The sequence below is a fragment of the Podarcis pityusensis genome (assembly GCF_964106645.2).
Source record: "Podarcis pityusensis genome assembly, chromosome: 16".
NCBI lineage: Eukaryota > Metazoa > Chordata > Lepidosauria > Squamata > Lacertidae > Podarcis > Podarcis pityusensis.
This window is the reverse complement of record NC_138041.1, coordinates 39,693,469-39,709,276: the sequence shown is the minus strand read 5'-3', so window position 1 is coordinate 39,709,276 and position 15,808 is coordinate 39,693,469. Positions and strand designations below refer to the sequence as shown.

General features: G+C 46.4%; 1 protein-coding gene across 23 annotated transcripts in view; it reads left to right on the top strand.

Annotated features, from left to right (window-relative positions):
• NCOR2 (nuclear receptor corepressor 2) overlaps positions 1-15,808 on the top strand; it is a 359,036-nt gene that overhangs the window by 310,343 nt on the left and 32,885 nt on the right. For 22 of the 23 annotated variants that reach the window (XM_080985614.1, XM_080985620.1, XM_080985617.1 and 19 more), the window contains 5 exons: positions 2,485-2,635; positions 7,488-7,637; positions 9,640-9,726; positions 10,541-10,821; positions 13,962-14,346. In XM_080985614.1, coding sequence (XP_080841740.1) covers positions 2,485-2,635; positions 7,488-7,637; positions 9,640-9,726; positions 10,541-10,821; positions 13,962-14,346 — 1,054 coding nt within the window. The remainder of the gene's footprint in view (positions 1-2,484; positions 2,636-7,487; positions 7,638-9,639; positions 9,727-10,540; positions 10,822-13,961; positions 14,347-15,808) is intronic. The other variant, XM_080985608.1, reaches the window with a different exon arrangement.

Below are 15,808 nucleotides of genomic sequence, written 5' to 3'. Positions count from 1 at the left end.
GTTCTCCACAGCCATCTGCCACCCCTCTCTTTTCAAATCCCCTCTGAGCACATCTGCTGTAAAGGGGACGTTCAGCTGAAGGTGTAGAAAGCAGCCACCAAATGTTTTCAGTCAAGCTGGACTAACAGGCAAGGTACTGAAAACAGCGCCATTGTGCCTCTTGCGTAGGAACAGCTCATTCCATTTACATTGAACAGGGAAGCTCTCAGAGCAGCTTTCAGCGATTTGTTAAGAGCTGGATCACAATATTCTTGATCGCTTCTTCTTGGTTCTGTGTCTTGAGTCCTGGCTGGACATCGTTCATCTCTGTCCAATCTCCATTCCTTTAGCCTTGCCCCCTGGAGCCATCAGTTCCTTATAAAGACAAACATGTTCTCCAAGCAATCATCCCGGTAGCTCAGCAATCCGCTCACCTGATATGTCTTCCTGAATCAAGGAGGGGTAGGATTAAAATACACGGCCTAGCTGCTCCCCCCCCAAACAAATGCCACTTATACATAAGATTGCATTCTGGTACTCTTCACTTACCTAGATTTGATGCCTGAAGAGGGCAAGGTGTGATCTCAAATCTGTGTCTGGGATTGTGAATAAGGAAGCAAGGGGTGTCTTTGTGGAATGTCCTTCCTTCTGTAACAGCCACAAGTATCTTTTGACAACTTGAGCCATAAGATTCAACCCTGTTTTTACATGATTGAGTCTTATAATGTCTGCTTTATTCACTTCTATATGGTTTTATGAGTTTTTATATTGCTGTGTTACTGGTTTTAGGTTGTGGTTCTGTTTTAATTATATACTGTTTGTATTTTAGACTATGCACTCATTAGAGATATTAATCAATATAGAAATGCTTTTAAACAATCATGAGACTTAATCTCATGGGTTTGAGCCCCACACTGGGCAAAAGATTCCTGCATTGCAGGGGGCTGGACTAGATCAGTGTTTCTTAACCTTTTTCCAACCGTGCCCCCTTTCTGACCTTGTTTCCCTCCTGGGGCCCCCTGTCCTACCCTGTCCTATAATTTTTAGAATGTATGCAAAATACAATTACATCAAAATTGATTTCTCAGTCAATGTGACCCTTGTGCTTGGTGACAAGAAAAAAGGCTTCTTTATACCTGGTTATATTGCTGTGAGGGATACCCACAGCTCCCCTCCTTTCACAGTAATACTTGCACAAAGAAACAGCCCCCCCAACTAACCCTGCTGCACCCACACACCTTGCCCGTGACAAAGGAGATGCAGGCAGCATGGAGTGCGAAAATGGGAGGGAGAAGGAAGAGGAAAGGACGTTGCTGCAAAGTGCGCATGGTGCTCCATCCACTGGGAAGCACGGTCACTTTTCTCTTCACTCTACTCTGTTTTCTGTTTTCTTCACTTCTCTGTTTTCTGTTTTCTTTTCTGTTTTCTTTTCTCAGTTACTTCTGTGTTTTCTTCACTTCTCACTTCCCACTGTGGCCCCCTAGTCTCATGCCGTTGCCCCCCATTTATGTGTTTTTCACCTGTGCCCCCCTTGGGCCAGCTCTGCAATTCTATGGTTCTGTGTGGTCCTTTTATTCCGTTCCCCAAATCAATAATTGCTAGGGAAGGTGGGCCTCAAGAGAACTTCCTCTAAGCACAACTCCTCCACTCCTGTGCAAATTGTGGCTGGCGGTGGGTAGGACCAGAGCTCAGTGGTAGAGCACATTCTTTGCATACCCCATGGCCCAGATTTTACTCTCAGCAACTCAGACAAAAGGCTCTCAGGCACCCAGACTGGGAAGGTGGCTGCAGCTGATGAGATTTGTAGTCCAAAGTATCTGGATGGCACCAGGTTGAGAACAACTGGAGGAGATAGGCCAGTGACCTGACTTAGCACACAGCAGATTCCTCTTTTAAGAGGCATTTGCTTCCATACACTCAAAGGTGTGTCCCAACTATGACTAATGGAAGCTGATTTTTGAAATGCACAAAGGCATAAATCCCCACTGGCCCCTTTCTACAATACAGAGGTTCAGGGTCAGTGCAGGGAGAAGGAAGAAATCAAAGAAACCTGGAGAGGTGTGGGGGTGTGTGGGTGTTGGCATCCATTTCGGCTTCACATACAGAAGGTCTGCCGTACCAGGTCTCAGGCTTGCACCATCTTCTTGAATTGTGGTGCCTGTCATTTCCATCTTCCTCTCACCTCATCTCTTCCCAGCAACCTAGGATGAAACACTTAATCTTCGCCACCCCCACCCCCCCACTGTCCTGGACAAAACTCAGGCCACAGTTATTGTGCCCATCAATAATTAAGCTGTACATATCTATTGGTTGTGACAGCAAGTGGCATTGCAGGATGGAGTTTGCTTGTCTTTCTCCCCTTTGTCCAGCTTGTCTGTTGGAACAGTGTGTTCGTGTGTGTGTGTGTGTGTGTGTGTGTGTGCGCGCGCGCGCTCACATTCCCACTCTGCTTCTGCCTTAATTGTTTATGACACTGTTAAATATGGATCTTGGTCTCTTTCCAAGGGTACCCCAGCTGAAGTGCTGTACAAAGGAACCATTACCAGGATAATCGGAGAAGACAGCCCCAGCAGAGCGGAGAAAGTGAGAGAGGACGCCTTGCCCAAGGGACACGTCATTTACGAGGGGAAGAAGGGACATGTCCTGACCTACGATGGTGAGTCAAAATTCCTCTCTGGCACCACTTGTGAGAGAAGGCTTTGAAAGACAGAGCCAGGAGCATCCCTTGAAAATGAGGCAGGATATGTTATATAGGAGTGGCAAAGGGGTTAGAAGTAATATCAGCCCAGCTCAGACATAACACTAAGGTATGCTTGAGTTTCTTGCTCAAACGCTCCCTTCTCCCTCAACTAGTGCTATAAGAGGAGATTGGAAGTTTCTGCTTCCAGTTAAAACTATAACTTTGGTTTGTCAGTATATCTGGCAAAGACAAACTCTGGCGTTTTTTAAAGTATTATTTATTCAAACAAGCCAAGATCAAACCATGGTTTCCAGTCCCAACTTATTTCAATACACCATGGTTTAGGGACTAACCACATTTCCCAGTTCAGACATTGTTGATATGTATTTCATATATGATACTGTATTTCATTTAAACCAGGGAGAGATTGTTTCCAATGTGCTCATAAGGCTCTTGCTGTGGTTTAGTGTTATGTCTGAATCAGAACAATGTCATTTTTTGGAGAACCTATTGACATACCCATCACAGAGAAGCCCCTTCCAAGCACGGGAAAGAAACCTTTGGGGCCTAGTGTGCCTACATGGCTTTGTTTTCAGAAAGCTTAGCAGTCATTTTAGCATGTGCATTTCCTGCCTCTTTCCTCTTTGACTGTATTTGGAAGCAGACCACAAAGGAGCCCAGTAGGTCAGAAGCAGCAGAGGGAATTAATCAAACCTCACCCAGCAGGCTGCAGTACGGGGGCAGATGGGCCACGGGAACCTCTCCTGCCCACCTGTTTCTCGTGCTTCCATTAAGCTGCAAAAGGTAGAGAGAACGGTCCTGTGGCAACCAAGCATAGCAGGGTTGCCTGCTTCCCTATAAACCTGCTGACAGGCCTTGTAAGGTCATGCCTAATGGAAGTCATTTACAAGAGCCAGAGGCAAGTATAGTTCTGGTCAGAGTGAAGCCAGGGCAGTGAACCAACATTTGGCAGGTTAGGCTGAGAGAGTGGGCTGCTTCTTGATTTGCCCCAGTTGGCAGAATACTCGATGAATGGGATAAACTTTGCAGGCCATATTTTGGGCCCAACAGTGCAAGTGCTAGGACTGCAGAATATGCAGATTGGCAATGGTGTGTGATGTCAAATGCCTTGCCTGCCCTGGCAGCATGGCAAGATGCAACTGTGATTTCATGAATATCTGTTTTAATGGACTGCATCGCTTTTTGTGCTGAGCACAGTTGAGAGGTAAGAGCCAGATCCTAATCTGTGTTGCCCCATATGCCCTTCTGCATCTCTCTCACAAATCAGCAGCTGCACCATGCCTGTAAGTTACACATCACTCCGCATGGATGGCTTCCTTTCCCAGTAACATTTTTTCCATCTGCCTCCACTTGTCTTTGCTACAGAGCTAAAGCCAGGCCATGTGAACAGCACTGCCATGTTGGCTGCCAAAGGAGAAGGGTCGGCTTTTAGACCTTCACTCTGGGCTCGTATCCTCACCTGGAGAAGAGGATTGTCAAGGGTCCTAATAATAATATTATAATAATTTTTTATTTATACCCCACCCATCTGGCTGGGTTTCCCTAGCCACTCTGGACGGCTTCCAACAGAGACAGTCCGCAGGCAGGTAGGGTCTCCGCCTGCGTACCAGATGGAGCTGATAAACAGCTGCCCTGGACACAGAATTGACCTGCGCCTCCATGGGCAGTTGTGAGTCCAAAGTGACTCCCAGGCTGTGCACCTGTTCCTTAGCTTTTCTGCTGTGGACTTCATGCATGTGAGTTGTGAGCGTCAATCTGGCCAGTGTCACCCCAGCTGTACTTTGGGATTCCTAGCAAAGTCTGTGCGTCATTTCCTGCAAGGTGGCACCATTGTTTGTGTGTGTACTTAAAGCTACTAATCCAGGGGTGGAGCCCTTTCTGATCCCACAGGCCACATTCCCTTAGGGGCAGCCTTCTGAGGGCCACATACCACTGGCAGCTGGGGCCAGAGGCAAAAGTGGGCAGAGCAATGAATGTAAATGTTAACCTTTGTACAGTGGTCTGGTGGTTTCTACACTCTATGTCCTCTAGCCAGGCAAACAGGAATCATTTTTAGAGGTCACAGACACATTCCAAGCAGGCACAAACACTCAGGCGTGTGAGGCGGAGCCAGTGAGAGGGAATGGCCTTGGGAGAGTCCCAGTAAGAGAGGCTTGGGGGCCACATTTGGCCCTACGGTCTGAGATTCCCCAACCCTGTACTAAGCCCTGGATTGAGTTTCCAGCCATTGGTCTAAAAAGAAACAAGAAAGTGCTGCCTGCTCTGTGTCCCACTCGCAAAGCCTTGTTGGTGGTGGTGCCACCAGAGGCTGCCCAGTTGGCACTGACTCATGTCAGGGCCTTTTCAGGGGCAGCCCTGGCAAGGTGCATCTGTCTCCCTCGTTTCTGTCCCTGGCAAACCTGGGATCACTGTTTTTATGTTTAAAAACTGCTTTTTATTTTTTTAAAAATTTATAGATGTGCTTGTTACCCTGGGTTCCTTTGGGGCAAAAGGGCAGGATACAGGCTAAATAAATAATAAAATGAATAATAACAGCTGCTCTTTCCAGGAACAGTCTCCTGTTTAAAGCTCTGTGTCTGAGCATTTTTTTTCTTTTTCTTCTTTTGCTCCAGAGCTTTCCCTGCAAAAACCAACTCTTTAAAGCTGAATTGGAGCAAACAGTTATCCACAGAGAACCTGAATTGACGTTTGCTCTGATTCAGCTTTGAGCGGGATTTCGTGGAGAAAGCTCAGGCAAAAAACCAAAACCCAACCCACAACCACTCAGACATGGAGCGTGAAAGTGCAGACCTCTGCCTGGAAAAAGCAGGGCAAAGTAAGTGTGGATAAGCATTTAAAGTATGCCTCACCCTCAGATTTACCAATCCCTCTTTTCAGGGAAATTCTTGGCATCATGTATAAGGCATCTTTTCTTCCTCTTCCTTTCTTGTCTTTTAACTTTTCCCCAACCAGATAGCAAGTGTTGAACAAAAGACTTGGCCAAGAGTTACCCAAAAATCTCTTGGCAGAGTCAGCATGGATAAAAACAGTTTAGGCATCTTTCCTGGTGGGTGGTTTTTGCTGAAACAAGGGTGAGTAACACCAGCCTGTTGGGCCACATGGACACCGGCTCTTCAGAGGAAGAAAATCTCAGTTGGATTTTTAAAAAGAAAGACATTGAAATCTGAAAGTCCTCTTTGGAATTTTAGCAGAGTCTGTAAGGACGGAAGTGTCGAATTGAGAAAGGGAGAAGCTTAAAAATAAATAAATCTGTGATTGAGTTCTGGTGGACAGGAAGGGGGAGCACTGTCAACACATTGATGCCACAGTGATACTTGCCAAGAAAAGAGCTCTAATGAGGCAAAAGCTTACAGCGTCTGTAAGCTGAATTGCAGAAGATTGGTTATTCTTATTGCTAATAGCTCTTCTGTGGGGAAGGGAAATGTTTACAGAATCCTTTTCTTTCTCTTTTTGCCCCCCTTTCCCATAAACATGCTCGGAAGCAGAGGGAGAAAAGAGCAGCACAGATGTTTGTTGATGACAGGATGTAGGAATGCACATACACACCCCGCGTGTTTCAAAACTCAGCTCCTTTAAACTCTGACTGCATGACTTGAGCCTGTTAAAAGCAGGAAGAATTGGCAACTTGGGCAGAAATTTCATTTTTATGACCCCAAATAGCTTACTTCCACACACCCATATCTTGTTTGGTTGCTGGGTGAGAGGGGAAGCAAAGGGTGGCATTCAGTACCAGCCCAACTCAGAGTAACCTTCACCCTGATGGACCAGTGGCCTGACTCAGGGGCACTTTCCTTCATTTCAGTGTTCCTATGATGTAATGGTGTGCACTCTTGTTATGCCACACATGCGAACACATGGCCCCTTTCAGTAGCTATTGCAGAAAAAATCTATACAGCTTTTTCAACTTGGGAGGAGTTTTTAGAGTAGTTTTCAAGGTTTGCTTGGGGTTACCACTGCTGGGTTTCTGCCAATCGTCTCTCGTAAGATGGATAAAGACTGTAGTACCATCTGTGCAGCAAATCTGAACTATAAATAAGAATGGTTGTCTGAATTGGTCTCACGGAAGGGAAGCAAAGAGTTCGGAACTTGTACAGAGATAAGATTCACTTGCATGAGGTTTGGATAGCAGGCGCAGCAGATGTCTTGCTATCATTCTGGTCTCTGGCTGCACAGCATGTTCCCGGCACTGACCTCTCTCTTTGTAGTCCCCCCCCCCCCCGCTTTGTTCTGCTATTTTTCCTCCTCAAATTTCGTCCTTCAGCTTTTTAAGCTTGGAGCGTTGTAGCCCATCTGTTGGTTCAAATTTGGGGGCGGAGGGGGAGAAATGCAGTTTCCCCTTTGCGTTCAGGTTGATATGGAGTGGTTCTGAGTTGTCTTTTCTCCAGAGACTGATGAGCAGCATGCGGGGGTTGGGGAGATCTTAAAGGAGTACATAAAGAAAATAAGGGAGGGCCACTATATTCACAAAGGGCTCGTTCTAGAGAAGAAAGCAAAGGTGAAGGCAAATTCTGCCAGGCCTGGACTTGACTTGCAGTGTTCTGCTGGCTAGAGACAGGCACTAGGGAAGTTTGGGGGTGAGTCTAAGCACAAGGCCACCAAATTTGGAATTGCAAGTTGGGAGGGAAAACATGACTTGGTTCCCGGGAATTGACTCCAAATTGGAATGTTTACAAAAGCTGCTGAGTTATGTTGGACTGAGGCCTCGGAGACTTCCCTCGGCCAAGATCCTGCCTGAAGCATGAGCCGCAGTCTTGCAATCTTTCACCTGGATCTCTTATTTTGCTTTGTTTTACCTCTCCCCCTTCAGGTGGTGCTGTTGCACAGTGTCCCAAAGAGAACAGCAGAAACTCTGGAGCCCCACATGAGGCCATGGGCATCAAACGGACCTATGACATGATGGAAGGTAGAGGATCACGGGGTTTATCTGGGCGTGAGCTTCCAACTGCTAGCATCGAAGGTGGGCTTTCACAAACAACGTTGCATACAGTCAAGTCAAATTTGTATTGTTTGTCATCAGTTGCCCTTGCCGTGTTTTGGAAGGGGCGTAATGACAGGGCCCACAGGTTGCGTGGAGAAGGTCCCAAGTTCAGTCCCTTACATCTCCAATTAAAATGATCACTGGGTAGCAGGTGACTGGGAAAACCCTCTCTGAGACCCTGGAGTGCTGTTGACGGTCACAGTAGACAGTATGGGTCAGATGGACCAGTGGCCAGTCTCCATTTAAGGCATCTTTGTCCATTCATATGTACTCTCTCCAGTGCATCAGGTTTCCAATAAAGGTGGCTGATGCCTTCTTCTCTGATGGCGGCATATGGACCACTCCATCCAAACATTCAGCGTTATGCATCTGTGTCCTTTAATCTGGTGCTGCTTTCTGTCTCTCGGGATTTATTTCATTCCTCTTGTTTCCTTTCATCTAAAATCAACCATTCAGAACGAAAGGGGAAGGGTTGGAGGAGAATGTTAATTTGGACATCCTACACAATAAGCCTCCATGCACATCAAACAAGCTGGGAATCTGCTATCCATAAGACCTGAATATAACATCCCTGTTGATCCTGGGTTACCTATTTCCTTATTTCAGGCTGCAAAAAGACTTAAGAATCTCGATCAATTTTTTAACTCGTATTTTGTAAGCTGGAATATAGAAGTGTTTTACATTTCTTCTTGAAGTACTTGAGGGATCCTCTTCGTAGGCACAGCCAGCAGTGCAGAAGCCATTTACTTCCAGTGCAGTCCCAAGATTTGTATTTATTTATTAGTAAGCATTCTTGCCCACCCTTCACCATTAGGTTCCATGGCAGAATACAGAAATAGAAAATAAAAACAAGTAAAAGAATTGCAGTGATATAATACATCAACACATTGAATGCATGCAAGAAAATGCTTGTTAATAATGTGATCACATGGGCAATGTGTCTTTCCCAGTCCTAGTTAGGCCACTGGTGGAAGGACACCAGCTGCCCTGCCCTTCTTCTTGTTGGCATCCATCTGTCTCGAGACAATGGAGTGTGCATCCAGGGGTGAAGTCAAACTGCTGTGTTAGCAGCACCGAAGTGACCTCCTCGGTGCACAAGCCTAGGCAGTGTGTCTGGAGGTTCTGGGCTGCCCAGATGACAAGCCTTGTTGATGTGGTCCATAAGAAAGCAGAGCAAGAAGTTGGGCGCCAACTTGGCTGCGGGAGTTGCTGGAAGGAGGTGTACAAGGCACCATCCAACCATCTTAGGGACTCCTCCGGATTTGTGTAGGATTAGCCTTTTCCTCTCCTGAAGATAGCCCACAAGGCAGCAAAGGTTTAGGATCAGAGTTTTCCTTCTCCTAGATGGGCTCCCTTCCCAGGTGGACGAGTCCCATCTCCCCCTCACTTCCCTCTGTAGCACATGCAGAAACTGCCTTCTTGACCACTGGACCCACTTTTGGCGCTGCGTTTATGGCTAAGTTATTTACGTGTGTTCCCTTGCACCTTGTGAAAGAGGCCTCTGTGCTGCTGGGGACCTTTGTGAAGGGGACCCCCACATTTCTTCAAAATTAGAAGCAAGGTGCCTGTGTGCAGCTCTTCAAAATTTGCTTGTGGTGCTTTCATGTGCTTAATAATGAGTGGGTCGGGTGGGGGCAGGAGACAGAGAGAAAGTAATAAAGGAACAAGCTGCAACTCCACGTTTGCCAGCCAGGTGCTTTCTAGATTCTTTGGAATGTGACTTTCATCTGCCCCTGCCAGCAGGACCTAGAGGGCACCAGTGTGGAGACAGCTGGGGGAGTTTCCAAATTACAGTCCAATTAAAATGAAAAGGAAACACAGTGGAAACGAGGTGTGAGGGGAAGGCCCTTCATTCCAGTTCTGCTGTCTGGCTTTTTGGTTATAGAAACTCTAGAAGTTCTCAGAGGGAACAGAGGAGCATAAAAAGTGCACATTTTGAAATGTCTTAATATGTTTCTTCTCTTGTGGGGGGCAACTCTAGGTCTAATGGGACGAGCCATCCCACCCGACCGCCACAGTCCCCTCAATTTGAAAGAACCGCATCACATCCGGGGCTCCATCACGCAAGGTGTGTAGCAAAGGGAGCGTGGAAATCTAACCTGGGTGCAGAACTTGTCAGCCTGTCATGCTGATAATCTCCTTTCTAATCCTAATTCAGTAGTTGTTTACTTTTCTGGCAACTGTTTTGGGTCAGGCAGTAGGTTGTCTGTCAGCCAAATCCAGCCTTCTGCCTATGACAGCTGAATAATCTCTTCAGGAGGGTGAGGGACTTGTTGGGAGTTTGTGGGAAGTTCTGGGAGGAAAGGGATTCAGGAGACACAAAGGGGGAGTGCAGCTGGTATGAGTTGCACTCACCCTGCATGTTTCCCGAATCCCCTTCCTCCCATAATAAAGCAGTGTGCCAATATGGGGCTTTCAGGCTCAGGAGGCTATAAATACAATGTCAGCTAGTGAGAGTAAGGGGAAGAGGACTTTGTTCTCTGTCCCAGTCATGTGAAGACACTTTAAAGGGCTGTGCATAAATTTGGCATTGGGGTGGAGTCAATCTCATGACAGCCTCACCACAATCTGACCTGCAGAGTGATTTAAGTCAGTTCTGTGAGCTAGAAAAGACTGTATAATGATGTTGGTCTTTGGGCTATGTTATCAAATTAGACCTGGAAATTTTCATGGCATGTTTAGTGTTCCATTTTGTTTGTTGCCCACGGGGCTGTGCTTTGGCCTCTGGTCTTCAAGTATGATCCTTTTTGCAAATTAACTGAATTAGTTGAGTTGAAAATTGTGTGATGTGCTTCATCTGGAGGATAAAAGAGAGAATTGCAGAAGTTACTTTTCTGTAAGAAGCCCAATGATGAATTCTGTCTTTTGGTATGTTCCCCCAGGGATACCTCGATCTTACGTGGAAGCCTCCGAGGACTACCTCAGAAGAGAAGCTAAGCAGCTCAAGAGGGAAAGCACACCTCCGAGGGACTTATCCGAGGCCTACAAGGTCAGGCCTCATGAGAGCTTTACCCCGTTGAAAATGAAAGCAGTTCATGAAGGCCTTGTTGCCACTGTGAAGGAAGCAGGAAGGTCAATCCATGAGATTCCCAGGGAGGAGCTGAGGCGCACGCCTGACATCTCTCTGATGACGAGGCCTGTGAAGGAGGGCTCTATTACCCAGGTATCCACACGGTCCGTAACAGAGAGGCACTGGGGTAGGGAGGATGCTAAGACACAAGTGTCCTTCTCTGCTCAGTTGCTTAGGAGCTCCTGCTATTTGTAACTAGAGGCAGAGATTGGAATTGTCCACTTCCTGATGTTCTGGTCCTGCAAACAAGCCCAGGAGGCAAGGCAGCAAACCAGGCTGGTTGTCTCAGCGCTATGGAGAACTCCTGGTGAGCAGGTTCTTCCAGTGAGGGTTGGTGGTGAACTAAGGCCTTCTGGGCCTCTGCCTCTGTCCCATCTCTCCTATGCTGTACACTCCTTCTGGGAGAACTAGAATCTTGCTTAGGGTCAAGCTGTAATTTTTTGTTTGGGCTGCAAATATGTCCATCCTAGGACTTTTGGGTGGATATAAATACTTTAAATAATAAATACATTAACACTCTGACCAGAGGTTGGGCACTCATCCTGCACTCTTATGACCTTCAGCCTATAGCATTGGACTGGCAAGGTGGTGTGGGAGGCACTAGTTTGCCCAGGCCTAGGGGGAAGTGCCCATGGGGGTCCAGTTTTAGGGGCCCTGGTGCTGTGGGATCTGCAGTCAGTAGCACTATAGCTTCTGACTTGGGGTTCTGGTCAGTGGCGAACTCCGGGGTCTTGACATCTGCTTTAAAATAACCACCATTCGTCATTGCTTCGTCATGCTGTATTGTTTTTAACACTTGATTGGAAGCCGCCCAGAGTGGCTAGGGAAACGCAGCCAGACGGGCAGGGTATAAATAATAAATTATTATTATTATTATTATTATTATTATTATTATTATTGCTTCCAAACAGAGGGTGACAGTTAGTTAAAACAAGCCAGGATAGGAAGCCACTGATTTATCTCAGCACTGCACCTAAAATTGGGACATAGAGTTGTTCCAAGGCTACAAAGTGAGAGCATGGCCATAGAGTGATTTGAACCCAGGTCTCACTCTTTAGTTCTCCTAGTTGAGCCTCTGCTACAAGTTTCAAGCAAAATACCAAAGAAGATCCAGATTCATTTAATGATGAGTCAGCTTTTGGCTTGTGTCTCCTGCGTGGGCTGATAAAATATTTGGATGGTTTCCATAGCAGCTATGCCGGGCCTCAGTGAGGGCTGTTTACAAATGTGCTTTGTTCCCATGGAGAGATGAGGTGGGTATGTCGATATTCCTTGAGAGTGACTAACCACTTTACCTCATGCCACATTTTTGGGATGTGTGTATTAAGCATCCTGCCTCAAATGGTTCCACCTGTTCTTATACAGAGCTGATTGTTTCCCCTTGGCAGAGGTGTCTCATTTAATGACCCAGGAGGACCCTTTGCTCCCAGGCCTGCAGATCTATGGTTTTGCCTAGCAGTCCCTCTCGCCACTCCCTGCCAATCACACATTATGTCCTGCCCTAGAGGAAGAATGAAATATATGTCCTTCTCTTCTTAATACTAAGGTTTCTGCTTACTTTATTGGTAGCTATAATGGTGAATGGTGAATAACCTATTGGTTGGTATAAATCATTCAGGTGGTAAGTGACCACCAGTTGTGAGGTAGAGTGGTGATTTCAGTGTTCCTAGTCATGGATTCCTCACTGGACATCTTTCCTTCAAAGCCAGTTTGACCATCGCTTCTGATCTTTCCTTGCAACGTGGAGCTGTAGGAGAAACGTTGAATGTGTTTTTAGGTCCATTCTCAATTCATATGACATGATCATGGGGCTCAATGCAGATATCACACCAAACCATGGTTTGTGCTCACCATAGTTTAGAACCCAAGCCGTGGTTTGAGCTTCCAAATGTACGGGAAAACCAGGGCATTCCAGTTGCTGTGATAACAGTGTGTTAATTTATGCATCTTGATCATATCAAATTAGTTAGCTCAAACCATGGTTTGTCATTTCAAACATCAAGTCAAAGCAGAGTTTGTTTATTGCAGGTATTCAGTGCTTTTTTTCTGGGGTTACGCAGCGGTACGCATACCCCTAAACATTTTGTGAATCTAAGTTTGGCCTCATTGAGGGGCAGTATTTCAATATGAGTAGGAAAATGAGAGTACCCCTAAACATTTTTTACTAAAAAAGCACTGCAGGTATTTATACCTTTAGCCAGAAAGGCAGAGGATTCTGGTACATCTTCTAGCCCTGCCTTTCTCAACCTTGGGTCCCTAGATGTTATTGGGACTACAACTCCCATCAATTCCAGCCAGCATGGCCAGTGATCAGGGATGATAAAAATAGAACTACCTTTCTCAACCTTGGGTCCCCAGATGTTCTTGAACTACAATTTCTATCATCCCTGATCACTGGCCATGCTGGCTAGAATTGATGGGAGTTGTAGTCCCAAAAACATCTAGGGACCCAAGGTTGAGAAAGGTGGGGCTAGAAGATGTACCAGAATCCTCTGCAACATGACAGGTAATAGGGGTTCCATAGCAATGATGTTAGTGTGGGAAAGTGTTCCCAGAAAGTGGAAAATTTGAAAACAGATGGGAAAGAGCATCCAAAGGAAGCGGATGCTATTTATTTATTTAAATAAATTTTATTATGCTCTTTAGCCAAAATGGGCTCCCAGATTGCTAAACAAAGATAACCCCTGCCCTCAAGCTTACAACATGACACAAAAAGAAAATGCATTATTGAAGGAGTAGGAGATAAACAAACTTTGGTACAAGTTCAGAGTTACACTTTCTTCTGATGACCAATTGGGGTGGAAAAGTTCACGGAGAGGAGGCACCGAAAGCTTCTGGTCTCTGCACTGTTGCCAGGGCAGCTGACCCGACATCCATTCTCTTCCCTCCATTGCCAAGGCCTGGTGGAATGGCGGCTGCCAGGGGACAGCAGTTGGTGGAGAGGGAAGCCTGACTTCTCAGCAGAGCAAGTGGCAGCCCTGCATCCCATCCCATCCCTCCTCTGCTATAACCCGGTGGCCTCAATTTTCATACAGACTTGGCAAACTGCAAATGGGAATTAACTGACAAAATAAACGAATCAGTGTGTCTCCCCCACCCCCTTTTCATCTGTCGAAGCGAAGCCTAGAATGCCAGCAGCAGCCTCAGAAAGCCATTTGTGACCTTCCGTGCTGCTGTCCTTTTCCTGCCAGCTTGCTGACCTTTCTCTCTTGTCTCCCACCTTGTCCCCCCAGGGAACCCCGCTGAAATATGACAGCAACGCTTCGGCAAGTGCCAAAAAGCATGATGTCCGTTCCATTATTGGAAGCCCGGGGAGGACTTTTCATCCCCTGCATTCCCTGGATGTCATGCAGGACCCAAGGACTCTGGAAAGAGCTTATGGGGAGAGTTTAAAAAGTGCTTACGAGGAGAGCTTGAAAAGCAGGCCCAGCCCAGTGACAAACTCTGGCGGCTCCATCACCAGAGGAGCCCCTGTGATCGTGCCTGAAGCAGGGAAGCCTCGCCACAGCCCTCTTGCCTATGAGGACCACCAGGCAGCCCATGGGACGGCTTTCAGCAGTCACTTGCACCGAGGGTCCCCAGTCTCCACGAGGGAGCCAAGCGCGCGGCAGCATGAAGGTCAGTGGTCCTGTTTTGCAGGCTGTGGATTAGGGGGCTTCTTCAGGTTGTACGTTTCAGGCAGGTTGTGAGGCACCGGAACCAGGGACATGCCCAGGGGTGAGCTTATGGGGCACAGTCCCCCAGACAGGCCCTGAATGTTTCTTGGGTAATATTGAATTCAAGGAGAATTGAACCAGAGGTAATTAGGTTTACTGGGTAGGATATTTGGGGAAATAAATTAACTAATTATGGCTTAGGGGGTAACAAATAGGGGTAATTGAAGGAAATTCAATTTATCTGGAACAGGGTTGTTTGGTACATTAATTGGGGTAAATGAATGAAAAAAGGAACTGGTTTTGGTTGATCTGTGGTGCAGTGCAGATTAATTGAATAGCTTATCTGGGGTGATTTGAACGAGGAATTAGTTAGCATACAGCCTTCTGTGGCATTTAAGTCCAGGCATTAAAGCCCAAGTTTGCATGTATACATATTTCATTAGCATATGCAAATCAGCAGTAGCTCTGGGCGGGACCCAGTATGTTACTGTCCATACCACCATGATAACTTTCAAGAGGAAAGTTGCCCCTTTTGCTGCTGCTGCTTTTTAGCAGTGTTTGGCTAGCGGGTGGTCGCTGCACATTCCACCTGCTTTTGAGGAAGCTGTCAGTCATATTAGAAGAGCCGGCTTCTACTCCCAGAGTTGCACGATCCACTTCTGCATAAACAGGGAGACTTCATTATGTCAGCCTATTTTTTTCTTCCAGACTTGACCAATGCATTTGAAAAAGATTAGCACGGTTATTCTCCCTACGAATACAGTCTTTATGCCTATTAGTTTGTGACACCCCCCTTGCCTTAAGAGAATCAACATATTTGTTAAATGAAGTATCTTGTTCATTTCTAAGAACAGAAGATTCTCTTGGCTGGCCTTTATGTAATGTACACATATGGCCCTCTGCAAGCAAGATTCCAGGGCAGATTGTAGCCAAGAGGTTTGGAGGATTCCCAGTTTTAAACTTGTTTTACATTCCGGGCCAGGGGTGTAATTTAGCAAGACTGTAGAATTTGGGGGTGACTTTGAAAGCAAATATGAACTCTTTCTCTGGAAATAATTACTGTATTTCTAAAGATGTATCGATGTGCTGCTTATGCTAGGAATGAGGAACCATTTACCCTCCTGATGTTGTTGGACTCACAACAGTCCCAACCAGCCTGGCCAGTGGTCGGGGTGCTGAGGGCTGCAGTCCAGGAGGGCCACAGGTTCCCCATCGCTGGCTTATGCAAAGCAGATTAGTGGCATGGATATTTAAACGCCATACCTCAAAAAGCCTTCATCATTATTTCACACCGCATAAATGGCATGTGGGTACAAAACAAAGGCAGTATTAAGGTGCAGGTTAATCATATTCTGATGCTAAATGAGTTTGCCGGGTACAGGAGGGTACTCAGAAATATTTGTGTTGCTGGAACTTCAGGTGTA